A 22,602-nucleotide genomic window follows, 5' to 3' on the forward strand; every position below is an offset into this window, starting at 1 on the left:
CACCATTTGATTCCCCAAACCTCTGGAACTCCCTCCATCTCGCCCCCTCCCTATCTGTCTTCAATAAATCCTATAATCAAATTGACCTCCTCGAACACGTCTTCCCTCCTCAGGGTCCGACCCCGTCCCTGGAATGCGTTCCCAACACGGGGTGGGGGTGCCGTATAAGTGAAAATTGTTGTTAAATATGAATATATACAGTCAATTCACTTGACAGTGTGTTATGTGAAGCGCTTTGGGACGTCCTCCCGACGTGAAAAGCGGTATATCAAATGCGAGGATTATTATTATTATTATGGCGGAAGCTGCCAGGATCAAACATGGCGGCGCCCACAGGGCACACTGCCAGGATCCAAGGCGGCGACAACCATGTGGTCGGAAGTGTCGGGTCGGAAGTGAGGGTGAGCGGGAAGCCCGAACATGGAGTCGGCACCGGGAGGACGGCTGGTCAGCAAGGTCCGGGCCTGGGGGAGCGGGGGGGAGACCGAGCCCGGGGGAGGGGAGGGGAGGGGGGGGGGGAGAGAGAGACCGAGGCCCCCGGGCCTAGGGTTAGGCCCCGCGGTGAGGCCTCGGGTGCGGGTGACCAGGTGCTGCTGAGCGGCTGAAGCTCTCCCACTGACGCCCTCTCGTCCCTGTCCGCAGGTGCTGAGCTGGAGGGCAGCGGCTGCCATCGCCTGGTCTGTGCTGCTGCTGCCTCTCTCCACCTTCTCCTTCATCTTCCTGAGCCGCATCAGCCTCCTGCACCCCGTCCAGTGGGCAACAGGTAATCATAGTGATCATCATACAATAATAATAATAATAATAATCCTTTGAGACGTCTCAAAGCGCTTCGCAGAATAGACCGCAAAGCGTAGTGACTGTATGGTTTGCGGGCGAAATGCGGCAGCCGATTACATACAGCGGTGTCCCACAAACAGCCGTAGATTGAAGGACCGACCACATTTTTAGAGGGATTATTGATTACCCCCCCGGAGAAGTGATCCGCCAATCAACTGACGACTGGGTCCTGTTTACTGCCGGGGTAAACAGCGCCATGTGGAGTAAGGGAACTTGCCTAAGGTTTCGCGCTGCCCGGGAATCGAACCCGTGTCTTCTCGCTTGCGGAGCGAGTGCTCCAACCGCTAAGATACAGGACTTCACGAAGGGGTAATCATACTTGTATTTGATATGGCGCCGTATAATGTCGAGGTGTCTCAAAACGCTTCACAAAGTAACAGGTGATTGACTTACTTAATACAGACGTGCATGTTTAATATAACACAGCGCCGAAAACCGAAACGTCTCTGAGCGCCTCCCGGCGAATTGCTGGCGGGTTAGTGATCGTATCTGTAGACAAATGCAGCTGTCAGTTTGTGCACACAAAATATGGCACGAGCGAGGGGTTTAATCTGTGGGATTGTCGGTCAGCACACAACAAGAGAAAAACTTGCTTGTTCTTTTGTGGAATCTTTTTAACATCTGTCTGAAAAGGCACAGAGGGGACCATGCGAGAGAGCGAGAGACTGAGCCAGGCTGACGTCTGATGGTGATGCGATGCTAGGATTAATGTGCTCCTGGCTGTGGTTTCCCCCTTACAGACTCGCTGCAAGAAATGTACAATTCGTACACTGCCTTCTCCCTGCTGGTGCTGGCTGGCATCGTGGTGACCATCGGCACTTTCAACACCGAGTTTTACACTGGTAACGTTACCGTCAGCGCTCAGGGTTCATCCTGGTCCGGTCAGACCTTCATGGTGATTGTGTGTGTGTCTGTGTGAAGGGTGGGGAAGTTGTGAGAGGGATTGTGTGTATGTATGTATGCAATGGGATTCCCCCCCCCCCCCCCACCCCGGGTCATGCTGTAATGCTGTCTCTCTCTGTCTCTGCAGTTGAGCCTTCCATCCCGTGCAGTCGGATTGCGCTGCTGGGGAGCGTGTTCCACCCACAGCGGTTACTACATTCGGTGGTGCACGCGGCGCTGGGTGTGCTGACTGCGTGGTGCACCACTGTGCTCGTCGGTGGCCGCTACCACCTCATGAGTGCCCCTTCCTCACAGGACAGGTGAGGCTAGCACCGTCCCGGCCATGGGGGGAGCCTGACACCCTGGCTGGAGTACAAGCGGTGTGTGTGTGTAATGTGCGCACATGTGTGTGTATACATGGTGCTTCTATGTGTGTGTATACACGGTGTGTGTATGTCTGTGATTGTGTGTGTGGATGCGATGTGCTTGTGTATGTGGTTTGCCTCGAGATGTGGGGGGTGTATGCAGTGTGCCTGTGTGTGTATACACGTGTATATGTGTGTGGTGTGTGTACATAGTGTGTGTGTGGTGTGAGTAAGCGGTGTGCTGATACGTGCACTGTGGTGGTCGTTCTGTTCCAGTGTTGGAGTGGAGGGCCTGTACTTGAACGAGTTTCACGTTTTCCTGCTGGTGGGGGGTGCGTTCTTCGGCTACAGTTACAGTCTCCGATACTTCATCAACAACATGAATTACTTGTCATTCCCAGCAATCCAGGTAAGGGTTTGGGGGGAAGCAGTCAGGATTTGTTACCTCCTCATAGAGACCCAGTGATCCTACCCATGTGGCTGTATACTCGCTGTCTTGTCACAGTTGGCGTGTCCTGAAGTGAAGGATGTTATACAAATATAATCTATTGTTGTTGTTGAGTCCTATAGCTCAGTGGTTAGAGCACTTGTCTCACAAGTGAGAGGACCTGGGTTCGATTCCCTGGCAGGGCGAAACATTGTGCAAGTTTCCTCACTCCACACGCCTCTGTTTACCTAGCAGTAAGTAGAAACCCGGTTATTAGTCGATTGGCAGATCGCTTTTCTGGAGGTAATCCTTCAAAAAAAAAAAAATTTGGTCACTCAACCCACAACAACAACAAGATTCCATTTATAGAGCGCCTTTCACGTCGGGAGGATGTCCCAAGGCGCTGTACAGTTGGGTCAGGACCCGAGCAGTGGGGAAATGGTTAGGGTGAGGGGAAGGAAGGGAGGGAGCGAGGAGGGGGTAGAGAGTCGAGAGGGGAGCTGAAGGCACGGTCGAAGAGAAAGGTCTTGAGACCGGCCTTGAAGGAGGAAAGGGAGGAGGCGGCGAAGGCACTGGGGGATAGAGTTCCAGAGCCTCGGGGCTGAGAGGCTGAAGGCCCGGCCACCGATGGTAGGGCGGTTGGGGCGGGGGATGTGGAGCAGACCGGAGCCAGAGGAACGGAGGGTAGGGGGATAGTAGGTCAGAGAGGTAGGAGGGAGCGAGGATGTGAATGGCCTTGTAGGTGAGGATGAGGATCTTGATTTCGAATCGGTTGTTTGTGGGACACTGTTGTGCGCAATTGGCTGCTGCGTTTCGCCCACAAAATAAACAGTCAATTCTCTTTACAGTATCTCCTGTGGAGCGCTTTGAGACGTCTCAAAGACATGATAAGGCGCTATATCAGACGCAAGGATTATTATTATTAATCAGCAGCCACCTGCTTGAGCTCTGGGCTACAGGCTGGTGTCTTCAGAGGTGATTATTATCAAAACCCGTCTCATTCAGCCCATGTTCTGTTTTTCCAGCAATTCAAGTACCTGCGTTTCAAGGCCAGCCTGTGGCTCGTGGTGAAGTACAGCGCTGTGCAGTCCTTCTACTTCCTTCGCAACTACTGCCTCCTTTACTACTTTCTAGGTAACTTGTCACAATCCCAAACCTCTCCTTACCTCAAGGGCGTGACTGCCGTTCAGGCCACTGCAGACTAACACTGACCGAGGCCCCTTCACAGCGGCTTAACCTCGCCCGTCTGGGGAAGCTTGTCGGTTTAGAGTTGAGAGAGAGAGAGAGCGCACTGGACACTGTGCAGAGAGATACATACAGTGCAGGGAGACTGACAGGTGTGTGTGTGTGTGATTCTCACTGTAGAGATTGTAGAAATGGGATTAGAGGACTTCGGAAGGAATATCGTGCGGATTGTGTGTGGTGGGGAGATGAGGGAGGGTATGTGTGGATTATTGAACATACTGATTCAGACTGCCTGTTTCCCTCAGTCTAACATGGCGGTGGTGGGGGGGGTGTGGTGGGGCTGGTTCAGTGCTAAACACTGACTGCCTGTGTTCTATTCTGCAGGTTACGTTCCTCGAGCCTGGATAAGCGCCTCAATGTCTCTCCAGAAAGACAGGTGAGTCAGAGCCGCTGCCCTGGTGTCTGACACCGTGTCTGCGGGACTCGGCCTATGGGTGTGGAGGCCCACTGTGACCTATTCCCTCACGTCTGCACAAACATCCCAATTCCCCCCACCTCCCCCCCCATGCCTCGGTCCCCAAATCCCCTGCCCCAATCCCCCTCGCCCCCCCCCCCCCCAAATCCCCTCTACTCTCCAAATCCCCCCACACCTCAAATTCTCCTGAACCACTGCTTGGCGGGACTCAGACCAGGAAGTGTTGGGATTGGGGTACGGTGGGGATCTAGCTGGTTCTGGGATCGACATGTGGTGGTTTGGGGGGGCTGGAGGTGGGGAGAGGGGTATGTTGTGGCGGGGATTGATGGGGGGACCTTGAGCTGAATGCCGCTGCCATGGGCAGGTGGCCTGTGTCACTGTTTCAGTGTCTCCCCGCAGTTCGGTACCAGCGCTTGACACACTGAGTGGCCTCTTGGACCCTCCTCTCCTGTACGTGGCCTGGCTGAGCGGCACCTTCCTCCTCCTCACCTGGTACCTCACCTGGCTGCTCTTCAAGATCTTCATCACTGAGGTCAGACCCCAGGGGTGTGGGTGGGAGCAGGAGGCTGGGGGAGAGCTGCTGGAGAGGGGGATGCAATGAGAAAGTTAAACCTAGATCTATTCTCCCAGAAAAGCTGAGGCAAGCGGAGCAGAAAGTGAAGGGTGAGGGTGGCTGGGTTCAGGCCGGACACCAGGAAGTATTTCTGAGGGAACTGATGCCTTTGACGGGGTTCCCAGGGTCGGTGGTTGTGGCTGGACTCTGGAGTGTGTTGAAGCTGGTGGAGTGGATATTGTGGAGGGGGTGAGCGGCTGTGGCTGAGCCCCTCTGACCTCACTGCTCCCTGCAGGTTTACCAGTTCCCGGTACAGTTGCCTTTCGGTGAGGACGCCGATCGATGTCTTCCTCGAGTCCTGACGTCCAAAGTGTCACCACTTGTGAAGGTGAGTGACCAAGGGTCAGCTTTCATCCCAGGCACGTGTGTATGTGTGTGGGCAGCGTGGAGTGTATATGTGGGCGCCGCATGTGAGGCATGTGTGTGTGTGGGCATCGTGGGGGTATGTAACGCTTTCTCTTCTCTCCAGTGTCTGGCTCTGCAGGACCTGGCATTACTGTCCCAGTATTCCCCGTGCCGGAGGCAGGAGGTCTTCAGCCTGAGCCAGCCAGGTACACACAGGGGGCAGGGGGGATGGACTTGGGAGGAGCTTGGCAAGGGAGGGGATTATAGGGTTGTGTGTGCGTGTGTGGGGTGGAGGTTGGTACAGAGTGTGTGTTTGTGCTGAAGGCTTTGCCAGGCAATGGGGAGCTGCTATGACTGATCCCTGCCTCTCTGGTGCCCGCAGGAGGACACCCTCACCACTGGACGGCCATCTCTAGCGAGTGCCTGGCGCTGCTCCGGGACCTGACACACACACTAACGGCCTATCAGGAGGTGGCGGCCGGCAATGGCAGAGTGAAGGCTGTACCACTCACCGCAGAGAAACGGGCCCTGGGCAGCAGCGCAGGTCAGATTCTGCCCCCCCCCCCCTCCTTCCCCCCACGCGGTAACCTATTCCCAGTACAGGCAGCACTGCCCACACCTGGCCATGTTACACCCAGATATTGTTTACAGTCATTACATACTGTGAGAAGCGACAGGCAGATTGAGGTACCGTTTGTCTCAGCGGTCAGACAGGCCTAACCCTGACCTGGGAGTGTGGACGGACAGTGTAGAAGGAGCTTTACTGTGTCTCCCACCCTGACCTGGGAGTGTGGACGGACAGTCACTCTGTGCTGCCACTGATCTGGGAGTGTGCAGCTCATGTCCTCTCCCGCACCAGGCTCCTGAGCCTATCACCCCCATCTTGCCTGGTTTCACTTGCTCCCCATCCCCCAGAGGATTGAGTTCAACATCTTCTTCCTCCATTTTAATTCCCTCCACAACCTTGCCCTTCCTGTCTGTGATGTTTTGCAACCCTGCCGAAATACATTTTACAGTATATTCTGTGAAGCGCTTTAAGACGTCTCAATGATGTACTAAATCCCTTTTTCAAATTCAAGGATTATTATTTAGTATAACCCACACTCCCTCCACTCAGCAGTCATCGGCCTGCTTCACGTCCCCCACCATTAACAGTCAGGCCCTCAGCCTTCTTGTCCTCATACTCATACTGTCCCTATGTCTTGCCCCTTTCCTCACCTTGTTCAAGTTCCATCTCAAGACCTCTTTGTCTTTCCCCCACAACCCCCCACCACTCTTGGAACTCACCCCTCCTGCATCTAACCTCCAGCTTGGGAGGGAAGTCCAGACTGCCTTGAGATGTCCTCCCGACATGAGCACTATGTGAGTGGAGTTTGTTGTTGGACAGTGAGATCACGTATTGTTTGTGTCACAGAGGCCTTGGGCTACAATGAGGCAGCCAGTTACCAGCCTGCGCTCCGCACCTCCCACCTTTCTCACACGCCCCGCAGCTCGCCGCTGTTCAAGTCCTCCAACTCCTCAGTGCGGAGCCTGCTCAGCTTCCCCTTCACCCCCGACTTGAGCAGCCCCTTCGTCTCGCCTATGGCCCCCCAGCAGGGCGAGGCCCTGGACATGGCCTCCCCATGCTACGGGTCGTTGCAGAGCCCCCACGTCATGAGGAGGGGGCCCAAACTCTGGACATCAGCTTCTCGAGCCTCTGGTAAGTGGTCTGTATGTGTGTGTGTGGGTGGGGGGAGGGCTCAGAACACCAAACTAACGTTAGTGACTGTGTAGACAACAGTAAGATCCCACATACTCCTCTGAAGTGAGCAAATTTCTCTGGGATTGTCAGTCAGTTTCCCCCGGTGACACACACTCCCTGCTCTAGCTCCCCCACTGTAACATGGCCTGAAGGACATTGTTGCGCTAGGGTTACAAAGGGCAATATCATCAGAGGGTGATCAGCGACTGGTGTAGGCTGCCAGGGAGGAGATGGCTGGAAGCTGTGATGGTGGGGGTTGTGGAGGCTGACGAAGGGATGAGATCAAATGGGCCAATGGGTTCTAACATAGAAACAGGAGTAGGCCATTGAGCCCCTCGAGCCTGTTCCGCCATGCTATAAGATCATGGCTGATCTGCACCTCAACTCCAATTACCCGCTTTTGCCCCCTGATACACTTGATACTTGATATCCGGACCTAACAAGTATCTATCCACCTTAGGCTTGACAATGTGAATGGATTCAGCATCCACAGTGTTTTGGAGGAGAGAGTTCCAGATTCCCACTCCCCTTTGGGTGAAAAACTGCCCCTGGATTTCACTCCTAAATGGCCTGGCTCTAATTTTAAGATGATGCCCCCCCTTGTTCTGGTTGCCTGGCACTGGTCTGTGAACAAGTTGTTGTTGGGTGTCTGGGGGAGTGTGTCCTGTGTCCCGTTTCCCCCTCTTCCCCCCCACACCGACATAGGCTTGATGTTGTGCTGTCTCTGGCAGGGTGCATTCCCACCGCTGAGGACTATCTGGTTCCAGTCAGCTGCCCGACCCCCGAGACAGTGCGCCCCAGCGGCCTCTCCCACTGGCTACTTCACCGTCAGGAACAGGTACTGAGGCGCACGAAGCGCGCAACACGTGAAGTGGATTAGCCAGGGCTGTGGATTGCGTGGGCAAGAGTGTGCGCGGCGAATTGTAAAGAGGGCAGAGGGTAGCGGGACTAGTTGAGAACGGTGAACAGATCACGCTTTCCACTTTTCCCTGCGTTCCCCATCCTCGGGTTTTTCCCATGAAAGTGACTGGATTAAGAGTTGCCTGAAGGGGACTATTGACGGCAGGGAGTGGGACTGATGGACAGCAGCTCGCCCTGAGAGCTCGAGTGGTCTCCCGCCAGTGCACCCCCAGTCTGCACAATCAACCCTCCCTCCCCGTCCCCCCATCCTCTATTCACTATCCGTCAGACTCCCGCGATTCCTCACAGTCTCTGTTTGAAAATTTAAACGAAACTGGGATTCCGGATAATTATAATCTGCTCTGTGTACATCTCTTTCCCCGTTTGCGGAGTCTTGCTTGTCTGTGGCAGTCAGGCTGTAGGCAGGCGGAATCGAGGGGTTTGGGTGGGGGGAGCGACGAGGGCGGAAGATGTGTCTGAGACGAGTGTGGGGTGGGGGGGTATTGGGGGAGGGATTGGAACAAGCCCCTCTGTCTGAGGCTGTGAGGCTTGGCTGTGATCGTGAAGCCAGTACTGAGTGTGATTAACCTGGGCCGGATGGTGTTTGCTCATCAGGTGAAAGTTTTCTTGTCGCGCCGAGTGCCGGTGGTGTATTTGTTTCATAAGGTAAGAGCCAGGCCTCGTGCCAGCCCAGCCCGGCACGCTGCAGCTTCCCCTGCATGCCTGCACGTCTGCAGCTCGCTCTCTGCTCTCTTGTCTGGCCCGTCTGTCTACCATCTGCAACTCCAGTCAGGGCTCGCAAGTGGCTAATTCTGCTTCTATTAGTGGCTTGGAATAGAATCTAGAGAAAACTCATGGAGTATATCTTCATAAACTGCTCTCCATTGTGTCTGTGCTAGTGCTCGCTCCCCGACAGGAGCTCTCTACTTCCCTGCTCTTTCCCTATAATGTTTAATATTCTACCTGGAGTATTTATCCAATTCCTGTTTAAACACTTTGTGTTGAGGTGAAACATTTCATGTTGTGTTCTTCGTGCTGTCAATCTCTCCGCTGCCCTGATTGTCCGTGCGTAAAGTAAAAACCCACTCGTTTTATTTCTCTGCAGCTTCCAGAGGCTTCAAGTCAGGCTGTGTTTGCCAACAGCCAGATACACATCTGGGCGCTGGAAGGTAACGTCTGCTTAATATCTGGGGCTATAAACTGGGGGCGGAGGTTCACACAGAGGGCAACCGCTGCTCCGCACTATTATTGATCTCAGCCAGGGGACAGCCTGTCTCAGTGCTGGCAGATTAGGGCACGCTCTTGCTCAGTAACCATGGACTCAGCTCTGGAGTATGTGTGTGTGGGTGGGTGGGCGCGGGGAGCTTGGAGGGGACAGGCTGGGGGCTGATGGCTTCAGTGCAGGGCAGACAGTGCGCACAGAGACAGATACAGACCGGACGGAGCTCACGTTTAGCTTTTCGAATCTTTATTGGATCCAACAAAACAAGATTAAAATCATTTCTTACAACTTCACATTAAGGGGAGGTGTTTACATTTTATCCTGGCTGATTTTATCGGGGTATTTATACCCGCCCGCCCGGGTGTTTTGTGCGGTGTGTGGCTAATACTGGGTATTTATGCCCACCCACCGGCTATTTTTGCTGTGTGTCGCCATCGCTGTGTGTTTTTGTGCTGTGTGTTTGTAACACTGGGTGTTTATAGCTCCCCGTCTGGGTGTTTTGGGCTGTGTGTGGCTAATGCGGTTGCTTTCCCTGCCCACAGGCCTGTCCCACCTGACAGCAGCATCCTTCACAGAGGACAGGTATGGAGTGGTGCAGACCACACTGGCCTCCATTCTCAGTGTCCTGCTCTCCCTTCAGGAGGTGAGTCACAGATGCTGAATTGGACGGCGGCGTGTGCATGGGGCGCAAGGTGTGCTGTGTGTGTGTGCACGGGGGGGGCGGTGTCAGTGAGGTAAGCACATGTGGGGGGAGGGGCGTGTATAGTGTGTGTGTGCAGTGGGGGTACACAGTGACGCGTGAGGCAGGGGCCCCTGGTTTTGGGCACCGGTGGTGAGCGAGGCACTCGCGGCTGTGATAAGCCCAGTGTTGGGGTGTGGTGCCTCTCACGGGAGCATCTGTGTGCGATTGACAGGCTGTGGACAAACACTTCAAGCTGCCGCACGCGTGCAGTCGGCCTGCGAGGGCCAGCGGGAGCCTGGCCGACTCCTCCTACAGGACGCTGCGCTTCGCCCTGCGCTCCGCCCTCAAGACTTCCATCTACAGGATCACCAGCACCTTCGGGGAGCACCTCGGGTAAGTGACAGCACACAGACCCACCCATTGGGGTCTCTGTCCCGCTCCCAACCCGGGCTCTGCCTGCCCCGTCCCCAACCTGGGCTCTCCCTGCTGTTAAATTCCCAGGAGCTGCGTACATTGCCGATGTCCACCCTTCCCACCCCGGTGCTGTGTTGACTCTGTGCTGTGTCTCCCGCAGGGCGGTCCAGGTCTCAGGGGAGCACAGGAAGCGTCTCCAGCAGTTCCTGACCTACAAGGTGTGAGCCTTCCGTGAAGTGTTCCTGTGGTTTGCTCATTCCTGATTCAGCCCCCGAGTTCCGTGGGGTTCGTGCCTTCACTACAGCCCGGTGCTGGGTCGGCAGGCAGTCAAGACAGACGGACACGTGTTCCCGTGCCGCGCTGCGCTGCTCTGTGTCACCTCTGTCCGGACGGAGCCGGTGGGAGTCAGATGTTTTATCGACTGTTTATAAATAAAGGTGCTGCTGTGTGTTTTAACAGCTCCCTCGCTGCCACATCATCATCGTTATTATTAATTTCAGCCTCGGATTTGAGTGCTTCCCCCCCCCCCCTCGGTTATCCCGTCCCATAAACGTGGGGAGACGCACGGTGGAAGCAGATTCTTTCCAAGAGCAAACAAGATAAATTTCTGCTGGAAAATAATATCTGGGGATACAGTGGGGATACACGACATGTCAAGTGACTGTCAGGACAGTGGTTTTCTTTCACCAGCAAATTCCTCTGCTGTCACCGTCTCGTTGTTTCTCCCTGGCGAGACTCTGGCGGTGCAGCAGTCGCCCCCAGGAGGAGCCTGCGGTGCAGTGGGCGGTTGGTGGGGGCGAGGGGATGGGTCTGCGTGCTCTTGTGTGCCGTGTGGTTGCGCTGGTGGAAGGCGGCCTGCCGGAGCAGCTGGTTCAGGGTGAGCAGGTGGTCCCGCTGGCTCCGCACCTCCTACCACAGCCTCAGGCAGCGCTCCTGCTCCTCGCTCACGCTCTACAGCTCGTCCCTCGCCGCCTGCAGCTGCTCCTGTAATGCCTGCCTGGCGCTGGCCACCTCTGCCAGATCCCGGCTCAGAGCCCTCATCCGCTCGCTGCACCGGCCGTTCTCCTCCTGCAGGATCCAACACTGCACGGCTCGCTCCTGTAGCTCCTTCAAAGCCTCCCTCGCCGCTCTGTTCCCCAGCCCAGGCTCTCTGCCCGCCCTCGCCCTCAGGCCGGCCTCAGGCTCCAGCCCAGGTCGCAGTTTGCTCAGCACCAGGTTCAGCTCCTTGTTCTCAGCGTTCACGTACTTCAGTTTGTCCCTCAGTTCTCGGAGCTGGGTCCTGCTGACCGTCTCCACCACCTTCAGTCTCTCCCTCAGTGCCTCCTCCCTGACGCATGCCTCGTCACGCTCCTTCCTCACCTTCTGCACCACTTTCTTGGCCTCTGACTTTGTGCCGGTGTTTTTCTGGGCTTGTCTCTTGGGGGTGGACATGCTGGGACCTGGCTCCGGGGGAGAACAGCCAACAATGAGGGCAGATCTCACACCAACTCCTCAATGTCAAACTGTAATCAGAACATTTACAGTGAAGGAGCTCTGTACTGCTCTCTACCCCATTCTCTGCTCTCTCCCCATCGTGTATGTGCTGGTGCTCACTCCCCACTGGAGCTCTCTAATCTAACCCCATTCCCTGCTCTCCCCATCATGTCTACGTTTCCCAATGGCTGAGTCTCCTGCTGTTATTTATTGGGTGGCTCACACAGGGTCATTTGTGGAACCGCTCCTAGTGACAGCTGGTGTGTGTGTGCGTATTAGGACCTCCGAATGGCGGTCGCTGCTGGGGGTGGGATTTGGCTGATGCTCAGCTCCGTGCATTTACACACATTTTGCAGCCAGAATTCAATCCGGATCCTCTGAATCTTTCAGTAGCTCCCCCACTGGAGCTCTGTGCTCTAATCCCATTCCCTGCTCTCTCCCAGTTCCCTTAACTATATATACAATCCCCTCCTAGTCAAACAGTTACAGACTCCAACAACAACAACAACTTGTATTTATTGGGCCCTTCACACAGGGCAGTGACTCAAGAGCGCTGCCTGATGGAATCCTGTGATAAAACATTACAGGTTCTGACAGCTGGTTGGTGCAAGGCGAGTGCTGTGTTAGTTTGCGTGGGCGAGTCTCAGGTCTGGGGTTCGCTTGGGATAAAACTTGGGGTGTATATTATTAGAGAATTGGATACTGGATATTGTGGAGTCCTGCAGCTCAGTGGTTAGAGCACTCGCTTTGCAAGCGAGAGACCTGAGTTCAATTCCCGGCAGAGGGTGAAACCTTGGGCAAGTTTCCTTATTCCGTACGCCTGATAATAATCCCTCAAAAAAAATAATACATTGGTCATTTCAATCCACGACTCTTTGTGGGACGCTGCTGTGTGCAATTGGCTGCCGCATTTCGCCCACAAATATACAGTCAAATCACTTGACAGTCTATTCTGTGAAGTGCTTTGAGACGTCGAGAAGACGTGAAAAGCGCTATATCAAATGCAAGGATTATTATATATATTTAAAGGAACTTGGGATGAAATGTGAGAAGAACCCTTAGTGACAAACAGCAACCTTTTTACACTATTTAACTGAATAATTGAAAAGAGGGTTAATTTTGGCTGCTTAATATCAGTTTCAGCCTGGCACTCTTGCCTCTGTCAGAAGGTTGTGGATTCAAGTCTCATTTCCAGTGTGTTCACAGTCTCGGCTGTACTCCAACACAAAGCTGTATTGTCAGATTCACTGCTGGGCAAATTGGCTGCTGCTTTTGCCTCCAAAACAGTCACTAAAACTCTGTGAAGCACTTTGAGACGCCTTGACCCGATGAGGCATTGCAGTGAAGGATTACTTAGTAAATAAAGGGACAGACAGGCACTGGAGGAGGTAATATGGGTATAAATCTTACAGATAATTGTAAAATATTAACGTCAGTGTTGGTTAGAGAGCAGCCGTACTCAGCTCATGCTGTTAACCCCTCCCACCATTTAGAAGTCATTGTTTTCCACAAGAAAATATTTGGATATATTTTTCTGATTCTCAAGATCCAAATTTAACCCTCGCTTTTGATGCATTCCCAACAACGTCAAAACATCTCGGAGCTTTTGAGTTTCCTGCCGAGCAGAAGAAACAAAGCGGCACAAAGTGAGTTTGCCCCCGGCTCCGTCACTCAACATTTGCCCAGGCTCTCGTTACTGAGGTACGCTGAGAAAAACAATAATAATCCTTGCGTTTGATATAGCGCATTATTGTGTCATTCAGACGTCTCAAATCGCCTCACAGAGTTTTAGTGACTGTTTTGGAGGTAAAAGCAGCAGCCAACTTGCCCAGCAAAGGGAGTTGACTATGTATTTTGTGGGCAAACGTGACAGCCAACAGCGATGGTCGCAGCAAGTGAGCTTCAATGGACAACAAAAAAACACTGAAGTGCATCAGACACCAGCACGTGAGACACCAGTGTCTGCACAGCAACTCCAACCCACTACCTCAACCCCCCCCCCCCACCGCCACCACACACACACACACACACACACAATGTAATTAACATTTCTGTAGTGCTTTCAAGTCGGAGGCGCGGTGCTCTCCCTTACCCCCACCCTCCTCCAGTATGTCACTCCCACATTCGGACCGTGATCTATCGCTGATCCAGTCCAGCAAACCACCACCGCCTGGGATCACCAGGCAAATCGAAGGAAACTGGAAACAGGAAAACTGAGAGTATTGGAAGCTACAGATGGCAGCTGTATTAAAGAACCCGGGATTTTCCCAGGATTGCGGGACAGGACCACCCTGCCCTATACCCCCTCCTCCTTGGAATAGACTCCCCCACAGTCACACTTAAGGATTGGCAGATTGATGGCTATATGCTATGTGTCTTGTTCCTGGAGTAATATTCCCAGATTGGGGAGTCTGGGAGTTTGACTGGGTTTGGGGTCTGGGGGGAACGCGGCGATGAGTACCTGGTCAGAGCGGCCGGTGCAGGTGCGACGCGAGAGCCAGCGAAGCTGTGAGTCAATGGAAACATCGGCACAGATCGGTGTCGCAAAATCAACCAGGAAACTACTGAAAGATTCAGAGGATCCAGATTGAATTCCGGCTGCAAAATGTGTGTAAATGCACGGAGCTGAGCATCAGCCAAATACCACCCTCAGCAGCGACCGCCATTCAGAGGTCCTAATACGCGCACACACACCAGCTGTCACTGGGGACGGTTCCACAAATGACCCCGTGTGAGCCACACAATAAACGGCAACAGGAGATTCAGCCATTGGGAAACGCAGACCACAACCTCACAAGCAGCCTCCAAAAGCACCCCCCCACCCCACTCTGTCTGTCCGTCTCCCCTCCCCCAGCCACTGAGCCAAACTCTGGGGGGAGCAGACGCACCTCATCGACTTATAATAATCCATACACAGCGCATTTCACGTTGGGAGAACATCTTAAAGCTCTTTGCAGGATACACTCTAAAGTATAGTGACTGTATGTTGTAGTTTGAACCAAACAACAAAAAAATTACATTTGTTAAGTGACTTTCACATTGGGAGGACGTCCCAAGCCACTGGATAGTCATGGATTTGGACCCGAGCTAGGGGTTGGGATCAGGACGGGTTAAGGGTAGGGAGGGTGTTGGTCAGATGGTGACCGAAGGCACAGTCGAAGAGGAGGGTCTTGAGATTTGCCTTGGAGGAGGCAAGGGAACGTAGCAGGCGATTTGCACACAGCTCCATCCCACCAACGGCCTTGAAGTGAAGGAATGATTTTATCCGGGAGATTGTTAATCAGGACACCAGGAGAGATTCTTTTTGAATAATGTCATGGGATCTTTAACATGCACCTGAACAGGAGCTTATGGACACACACACACATACACAGGAGTAAATGTGATCAGTCCTGCAGTAACATTCCACACAAACAACTCACACGTCATAACCCAACTTAATTTAATTTATAATGCTCTAACACAAGGCGAGAAAAAGCTGTGAAAAATCACTATACAAAGAAAGTTTTGAAATTTTGCTAATGTACAGATTTGAGGAAATCTTTCAAGTAACGTTGGCGATTGGGTTGTCAGGAGGATCAAGGCTGAAATCAAACAGTGAAGGTAAAAAGTGAAAATATCATCCAGAAGCCGCCCGGGAACTACAGCCCAATCACACCCGATCACTCCCGCTCACACCCGATCACTCCCGCTCACACCCGACCATTGCCAGTCACTGCCAGCCCATAGGCCTGAGCTCCATCATCAAACTCTTCCGTCCACACTTCCGTTCCCCCTCACGGCCTTCACCAGGAACCGAGCCAGCAACGATGGAGCCTGCGGAAACCCACACACAGGTCACAGCCTCGTCAGACAGACAGACGGAATGCTTCACACCGAAACTGAGAGTCAAGGCCGCACTCAGGGATACAGAGCTTTCACATCGGGACGACCGGGACATCTTGAAGCGCTTCAAACTGTAAACCAGAGTGACTGTTTTGTGAGTAAAGGCGGCAGACTATTTGCCTCCAGCAAAGTGCTGAGGGGGAGGGGACGGTGCCAGAGTTTTCATGGGGATCAGGATCTGGTTGGGAATTGCTCGCTCACCTGTAGCTTAGCTTGATTTCTCCCGCATGGATAGTGTCTCGTTCACAGCCGGGGCCAGCGAGGGCAGCTCGGGGAGCTTGGCTTTTTCCGGAGGGTCAAAGAAATAGACCTGGAAACAAAACAATTGACACTGACTGTCAACACATGTTTAGATCAGCTGTTTACCCTTCCCTTACACATCTCCTCCTGTCCCTATCTACACAGCAATACAGAGCTAACCCCACACCCCCAATCCCTGTGTACAGACAGCCCGGCTTCCCCTGTGTACACACACAGTCCCCCCCGTGGGGGTGTGGGTCTCAATTTAAACAAAAACTGCGTTATTGGAACTGTTTTTCTTTTGCAAAATAACAAATTAAATGAGAGTAAGTGTCACGGCAGTTCAACGATTCAGGCATGATTTAGGCACGTGTTTCGTGCGTAGTGAAGTGGAGCATCTCAGTACCTTGCAGCCAACAGCTAGGAGGGCGTGTAGGGCCAGAACGACTGTGACCGTTGCTATGGCGATCCTCCGATTGTCATCACGCACAGCCGGCCAGAAGGTGACGAGAAGCACAGAGCCGGACAGACACATGGCCAGGACCACAGTGATCCAGCGAACAATCTCATTGGGAATAATCCACAGCACCTAGCACACAACGAGAGAGTGAGAGAGACAGAGAGAAAGTGACAGCGAAAGAGACAGACAATGAGAGAGAGAGAGATTGACAGTGAGGGAGAATGAGAAGCAGTCTAACAAATTCGAGAGAGGGGCAGGGGATGCAAGAAACAGAGAGCATCAGAGAGACGCACAGACCAAGAAAGAAGGAGTATCAGCCCGGGAGGCAGGTGAATTCAACTCCTCCCCCCCCACCCCCACCCACTACCCCGGGGAGCTGATTGCTTGCAGCAGCTAGACAGAGAAGATGGAAGCTCTGGGGTGAAAAGTGACAGGGAGAGGGGCTGGAGGAGTCTGAGAGGTGCCGTGTGTAGGAAGAAACACTCACTGCTGTAGGAATGTAGATGAAGAGGGAGTAGCCGTACACACACACGATCTCCAGGAAGGAATAGGAGACGATGTTCATCACTTTGTTGTTCCTCCACATCAAGAAGCCCCAGAGGCCAAGGGGAATGAGCCAGGCGTAGATATAGATGGCTGTGGCCGCTATAGAGACTAACAGCAAACACAGTGGCTGATTACATAGAATCACCTACAATATACAGTACAGAAACAGGCCATTTGGCCCAAATGGTCTATGCCGGTGTTTATGCTCCACATGAGCTGCCTCCTGCCCTTCCTCAACTAAGCCTGTGTTAGAATTTACACTTTTTGTATAATGTTAGAATCATAATAGATGTTGCGAACGGGTTAACTTTTAAGTTAAGTGTGGGGGGCAACTGGACTGACACTCATGATTAACACTCAAGAGCAACAAAAGGCAACCCTCAAGAATAGCAGCTAACGAGCAAGTTGCTTAAACTAGAGGACCTTGGTACCATCCCGGGATACTGATAAGAAATAACCAATCACTTAAAAGGAAATGTACTCATGATCCCACCTAACAAAATAACAAGCATCAGATGACAGGGGTCTTAAGGACAATGTGTATGTACGCTGAGGCACGTACACCCCATGAGGTGTTCACGTGAACCCAGCATGATTTCGACCAGGTGATCTAATGTCCGCACCATGATTGGAGTATGAGATTGGTATAAGAGTTCCGATAACTTTGTGTACGGGGCCGTCCCGGGTCGCGGAGACAAGGGTACGGGAGATGGGGCCGTCCCGGGTCGCGGAGACAAGGGTACGGGAGATGGGGCCGTCCCGGGTCGCGGAGACAAGGATACGGGAGATGGAGCCGTCCCGGGTCGCGGAGACAAGGGTACGGGAGATGGAAGACCGAGAGCTAGAAACACTAAGACTGAGGATATCAGGATGTAAGATTGAACGCTGTAAGCAAGAAGACTGAAAGCATGAAGAATCAAACTTGTGTGCTGTAAAGACAGTGTTGAACTCGAGATATCTACGGTGGTATTGTTCTGTTATAAGATCTGTTGATTGTACCGGCCTTTGGTCTGACCCATCGGGATATTGAGGAATAACGAACAAATAATAATAAAACAGCCTGATATCTGGTTGCAAACGGATTATGGCTGATTTTATTTTCTAACACCTATCAGCATAACCTTCTATTCCTTTCTCCCTCATGTATATCTAGCTTCCCCTTAAATGCATCTATGCTACTCACCTCAACTACTACTTGTGGTAGCAAGTTCCACATTCCCACCACTCTCTGGGTAAAGAAGTTTCTTCTGACTTCCCTATTTGATTTATTTGTGACTATTTTATATTGATGGACCCTGGTTTTGGTCTCCACCACAAGTGAAAACGTCTTCTCTATGTCTACCCTGTGAAAACCTTTCATAATTTTAAAGACCTCTATTAGTCCACCCCTCACCCGTCTCTTTTCAAGAGAAGAGTCCAACTTTGTTCAGCCTTTCCTGATGAATATAACCTTGCAGTTCCGGTGATTAGCGCGGGGAAGCTTATCACTGGCAATGTAGCGCACTCCGGTACTGCAAGCTCAACAACCACAAATGATATTTACACAGCACCTTTCCCTTCGGGAGGGAGGGCATCCCAAGGCGCTGGACAGTTAGGGATTTGAACCTGAACTGGGGTCGGGATCAGAAGGGGTGGAGAGTGGGAGAAGGAGGGTGATCGAAGGCGTGGTTGAAGAGGATGGTCTTGAGACTTGTCTCAGCTCCCATCGCCGGGTTCATTGTTGTTGTTTAACCCCAAACTTTCTGACACCGAGGCGAGAACCTGACCCACCTGCTGCGGAAGCACCAAACCACCGAGCACTCGAGGCTGCGGTGACCCAGCTGGCAGCTGCGCTTACCCTTGTGGAATTCGGGGACGTAACGGTAGCCGGGCTGGCCGTGATGGGTCAGGAAGTTAGCCAGGTTCCCGCTGATAGCAATGGCGAAGACCAGAGTGGCACAGATCCAGAACGGGCCTGTTATAAACATAGTGCATTCTCATCTCATCCCTTTATAAACAGTAATAATCCTGCCACGTCATACAGCAACAACAACGTGCATTTATTTAGCGCCCTTCATGCGTGATTGTGTCCCGGAGGACCTACAGTACCAAATAATACAATAATAATAATCCTCGCATTTGATATACCGCCTTATCACATCATTGAGTCTCAAAGCGCTTCACAGAATATATTGTAAAATGAATTGACTGTATATTTTGTGGACGAAACGCCGCAGTTAATTGCGCACAACAGCGTCCCACAAATAGTCGTGGATTGAGCGACCAAATTAATAAGAATTTAAGAATTTGCTGGGAGAAAGAAGACCAAAGTCCATCTAGTTCGCCTTCCACCATCCTGGCAGTCGCTTGACAATGTCATGTCCAAACAATATACTGTATTCCGAGATGTTATTTTCTAGCAGAAATCTATTTAATTTGTTCTCGAAACAAATGATATTTTCTGCTTCTATTATTATTATTTTATTTTCTGGGAGTGGAAAAAGCCGAGAGAGACCCAGTCGGTTAGTTTAAAGCGATGCTTCCTTTCCCGCGCACGGCAGACATACCGTACAGATCAGGATTGCTCCGGATGTATAAACGCACAAAGTTTTTGCCGGGCAGTGGGAGCAGGGAACCTTTTATTCTGTCCAGCACCTGTCACACAATAAAACAATTATTCACTGGCTCACCCCCACCCGTCGCTCAAACTCTCATTGCGATGTTTGTTACACAGACAGCAATTCGCTCACTCGCCTCCTACCTGGTGAGTGTCCACATCGAAAAATGTCTGGTAATATTCAAACGTCCAGAAGGGGCGCTCTTCTTCTGCCCTGCCAGCAGCTGCAAGGAAAAGTGGCTGTGTTTAATACAGCGTCACACCAGCAGATCCCCATCCACCTCACACCTGCACCGAACCCCATACCCCCCTCACACCAGATCGCCACCATTGTGGAGTCCTGCAGCTCAGTGGTTGGAGCACTCGCTTTGCCAGCGAGAGACCTGGGTTCAATTCCAGGCAGAGGGCGGAAACCTTGGGCAAGTTTCCTTACTCCACACAGAGCCCTAATAATATTCCCTCCAAAACCAAAAACAATAATAAATTGGTCATTTTCAATCCACGACTGTTTGTGGGACATTGTTGTGCGCAATTGGCGGCCGCGTTCGCCCACAAATATACAGTCAATTCACTTTACGGTGTGTTCTGTGAAGCGCTTTGGGACGTCCTCCCGAAGTGAAAAGCGCTATATCAAATGCAAGGATTATTATTATTATTATTATTATCTAGCCAGGCTCCACTGGCTCCCTATCCCCAAACTGACTGATTTCAGTCCGCACACTCATTTTCAAATCCCTTCATGCCCTGGGCACCTCCCTACCTCTCCGACATGCTTACTCCCCAACCCACTACCCACTGCCTGCGCTTGGCTGGCTCAGGTCTCCTGCACGTCCCTCGTGGCCCTCCATTCCACCATCAGTGGGCGCTTTCAGCCACTACGCCCCCGAAAACTCTGAAACACTCTTCCTCTATCCCTCCACCTTGCCCCTTCCTTCCCCATCTTCAGGTCACATCTGGAGACGTTTCTCTTCGACCGTGCCTGCGGTCACCTCCTCCCTTCCCCTGGCGCTGCGTCGTGCTCCGCCTCTGGGACGCTGCCCTGCTTGATGGGTGCTGTGTAAATGCGAATTGTTGTCGTCGTGGTTGTTGGAACTTCACAGGAAACGACGTAAGTTTGACCCTGGACCTGGTTTAGTAACCAACCCGCTGGTGCCTTCGGCCAACAGACGGTTACCTCGGCTTTGTCGGAATCCTCGTTGCCGAGCAGATCGTCGTCCTCCGGGGACCCGGCCCCCCCGGGGCCACGCTGGTTTTTGGGCTTGTCCTGAGGATCCGCAATGCTGATCGTCATGGCGTCAGGGGTCGCGGCCAGCAGGTTCGTGGCGTCGTCAAACTCTGTAAAACCAACCGGACGTGAAGTTGGGGATGGCCCCAGCCACCCCCACCCACCGCTGTCTGGCCCCCAACCAAAAACCCCCCACCCAGCCCCTCGCCACCGCGCCCCCCCCACCCCCCAGCCCAGCCCCTACCACAGCCCGGCCCCCATTCCGCAACGACCCACAATCCACAGCCCATTCCCTATCCCCACCCCGACCCCCAGCTCAGCCCAACCCCCACCCCAACCTGAAAATTATTTTCCAGACACGATGGGGAGAGAGCAGCAGCGAATGGGGTTAGAGGAGAGAACTCCAGTGGGGGAGTGAGCACCAGCACAAACACGGGGTTAGGGTAGAGAGATCTGTACCTTGGAACTGCAAGTCATCTGCAGCCGCCATATTGGTCTGGTTGGAGACTCGAACTCGCCACAGGAAAGATCTGAGGAACAACAAATGGCGTGAATAAATAATAATCCTTGTGTATAAATATAGCGCCTTATCACGTCTTCGATGACGTCTCAAAGCGCTTCACAGGATATACTGTAAAGTGAATTGAGTTGTGGAGTCCTGTAGCTCAGTGGTTAGAGCACTCGCTTTGCCAGTGAGAGACCTGAGTTCAATTCCAGGCAGGGCGAAACCTTGGGCAAGTTTCCTTACTCCACACAGAGCCTAATAATAATCCCTCCAAAGCCAAAAACAATAATAAATTGGTCATTTTCAATCTACGACTGTTTGTGGGACATTGCTGTGCGCAATTGGCTGCCGCGTTCGCCCACAAACATACAGTCAATTCATTTTACAGTGTGTTGTGTGAAGCGCTTCGGGACGTCCTCCCGACGTGAAAAGCGCTATATCGAATGCGAGGATTGTTATCATTATTGCTGTATATTTTGTGGGCGAAGCGCGGCAGCCAATCGTCCCCGTTTACAAACCGTCGTGGATTGAGTGACCGGAAATGTTTGGTTGATGAGGAGATTATTACCCTCGGAAAAGAGGTTCCCCCAATCGACTAACAACCGGGTTTCACCGCTTACTGCTGTGCAACCAGAGGCGCGGAGTAAGGGAACTTGGGCTAAGAGTTTGTCCGGGAAAAAATAAAGCCCCCTCCGGGTGAGGAGGAGCCCGCGGCTCTCCGCGCGGTATGTCCTTCACGATTCGTTTCACATCATCGAAACAATGTCCCCTCAGGCGGATGGGCGGCCGCGTTTCGCCCACAAAATACACAGTCACTACACTTTACGGTATATCCCGTGAGGCGCTTTGAGGCGTCTCGCAGACGCGACATCAAACGCGCGGTTTATTATTAATATGAGACGTCCCCAAAGCACTTCACAGGGATTGCTGCGAAGTGGAGTGACTGTGAGCCTGACGCAGGCGGTTTGGCAGCGCTTCACCCCGGAAACCTCGGGGCCGGTACCGGGGGAGGGGGGGAGGTCGGTACCGGGGGGGGGGGGGTCGGTACCGGGGGGGTGGGGGAGGTCGGTACCGGGGGGGGGGGGGGAGGTCGGTACCGGGGGGGGGGGGAGGTCGGTACCGGGGGGGGGGGAGGTCGGTACCGGGGGGGGGGCGGTACCGGGGGGGGGGGGGGGTCGGTACGGGGGGTGGGGGGGGGGGGCCGGTACCGGGGGTGGGGGCCGGTACCGGGGGTGGGGGCCGGTACCGGGGGGTGGGGGCCGGTACCGGGGGGGGGGGGTGTGGGGGCCGGTACCGGGGGGGGGGGGTGTGGGGGCCGGTACGGGGGGGGGGGGTGTGGGGGCCGGTACCGGGGGGTGGGGCCGGTACCGGGGGGTGGGGGATGTGGGGGCCGGTACCGGGGGGGCCGGTACCGGGGTGGGGGGCCGGTACCGGGGGTGGGGGTCGGTACCGGGGAGGAGGATGAACTGCTCACCCGTCGCCTCCGCCGCCACTCGGAAGCCTGGGCCTAGTCAGGTGACATTAAAGGGGCGGGTGCCGATGCTGCGCTTTTATATCCGCCGACAGAAACTCCCGAGCGCCGGG

General features: G+C 53.4%; 3 protein-coding genes across 4 annotated transcripts; 1 reads left to right on the top strand and 2 right to left on the bottom strand.

Moving 5' to 3' along the window:
• Window positions 1–391: 391 nt before the first annotated feature.
• Window positions 392–10,561, top strand: ndc1 (NDC1 transmembrane nucleoporin). 2 transcript variants are annotated; one of them, XM_007908965.2, is made up of 18 exons: window positions 392–456; window positions 643–763; window positions 1,578–1,679; window positions 1,868–2,039; window positions 2,361–2,493; window positions 3,537–3,645; window positions 4,081–4,132; window positions 4,571–4,703; window positions 5,020–5,112; window positions 5,254–5,335; window positions 5,512–5,673; window positions 6,544–6,828; window positions 7,602–7,708; window positions 8,386–8,436; window positions 8,876–8,939; window positions 9,535–9,635; window positions 9,907–10,067; window positions 10,249–10,561. In XM_007908965.2, the coding sequence occupies exons 1-18, from the start codon at window positions 421–423 to the stop codon at window positions 10,310–10,312; spliced, it is 2,028 nt and encodes a 675-aa protein (XP_007907156.1). In that variant the 5' UTR covers window positions 392–420; the 3' UTR covers window positions 10,313–10,561. The 2 variants fall into 2 exon arrangements, with proteins under 2 accessions (XP_007907156.1, XP_007907157.1); XM_007908966.2 differs by lacking the exon at window positions 8,386–8,436.
• A 345-nt stretch (window positions 10,562–10,906) lies between these two features.
• zgc:113691 (uncharacterized protein LOC503529 homolog) lies at window positions 10,907–11,683 on the bottom strand. Its single transcript, XM_007886604.2, has one exon. The coding sequence runs from the start codon at window positions 11,517–11,519 to the stop codon at window positions 11,040–11,042; it is 480 nt and encodes a 159-aa protein (XP_007884795.1). The 5' UTR covers window positions 11,520–11,683; the 3' UTR covers window positions 10,907–11,039.
• A 3,303-nt stretch (window positions 11,684–14,986) lies between these two features.
• yipf1 (Yip1 domain family, member 1) lies at window positions 14,987–22,591 on the bottom strand. Its single transcript, XM_042335931.1, is given in 11 exon segments — window positions 14,987–15,377; window positions 15,648–15,756; window positions 16,093–16,275; window positions 16,634–16,800; window positions 18,530–18,646; window positions 19,239–19,326; window positions 19,433–19,488; window positions 19,491–19,512; window positions 20,463–20,623; window positions 20,973–21,043; window positions 22,469–22,591. Coding segments are annotated over 9 exon segments (927 nt in total). The 5' UTR covers window positions 21,004–21,043; window positions 22,469–22,591; the 3' UTR covers window positions 14,987–15,377; window positions 15,648–15,654.
• Window positions 22,592–22,602: the final 11 nt, after the last annotated feature.

Source organism: Callorhinchus milii, unplaced genomic scaffold, assembly GCF_018977255.1.
Source record: "Callorhinchus milii isolate IMCB2004 unplaced genomic scaffold, IMCB_Cmil_1.0 Scaffold5, whole genome shotgun sequence".
Taxonomy (NCBI): Eukaryota; Metazoa; Chordata; class Chondrichthyes; order Chimaeriformes; family Callorhinchidae; genus Callorhinchus; species Callorhinchus milii.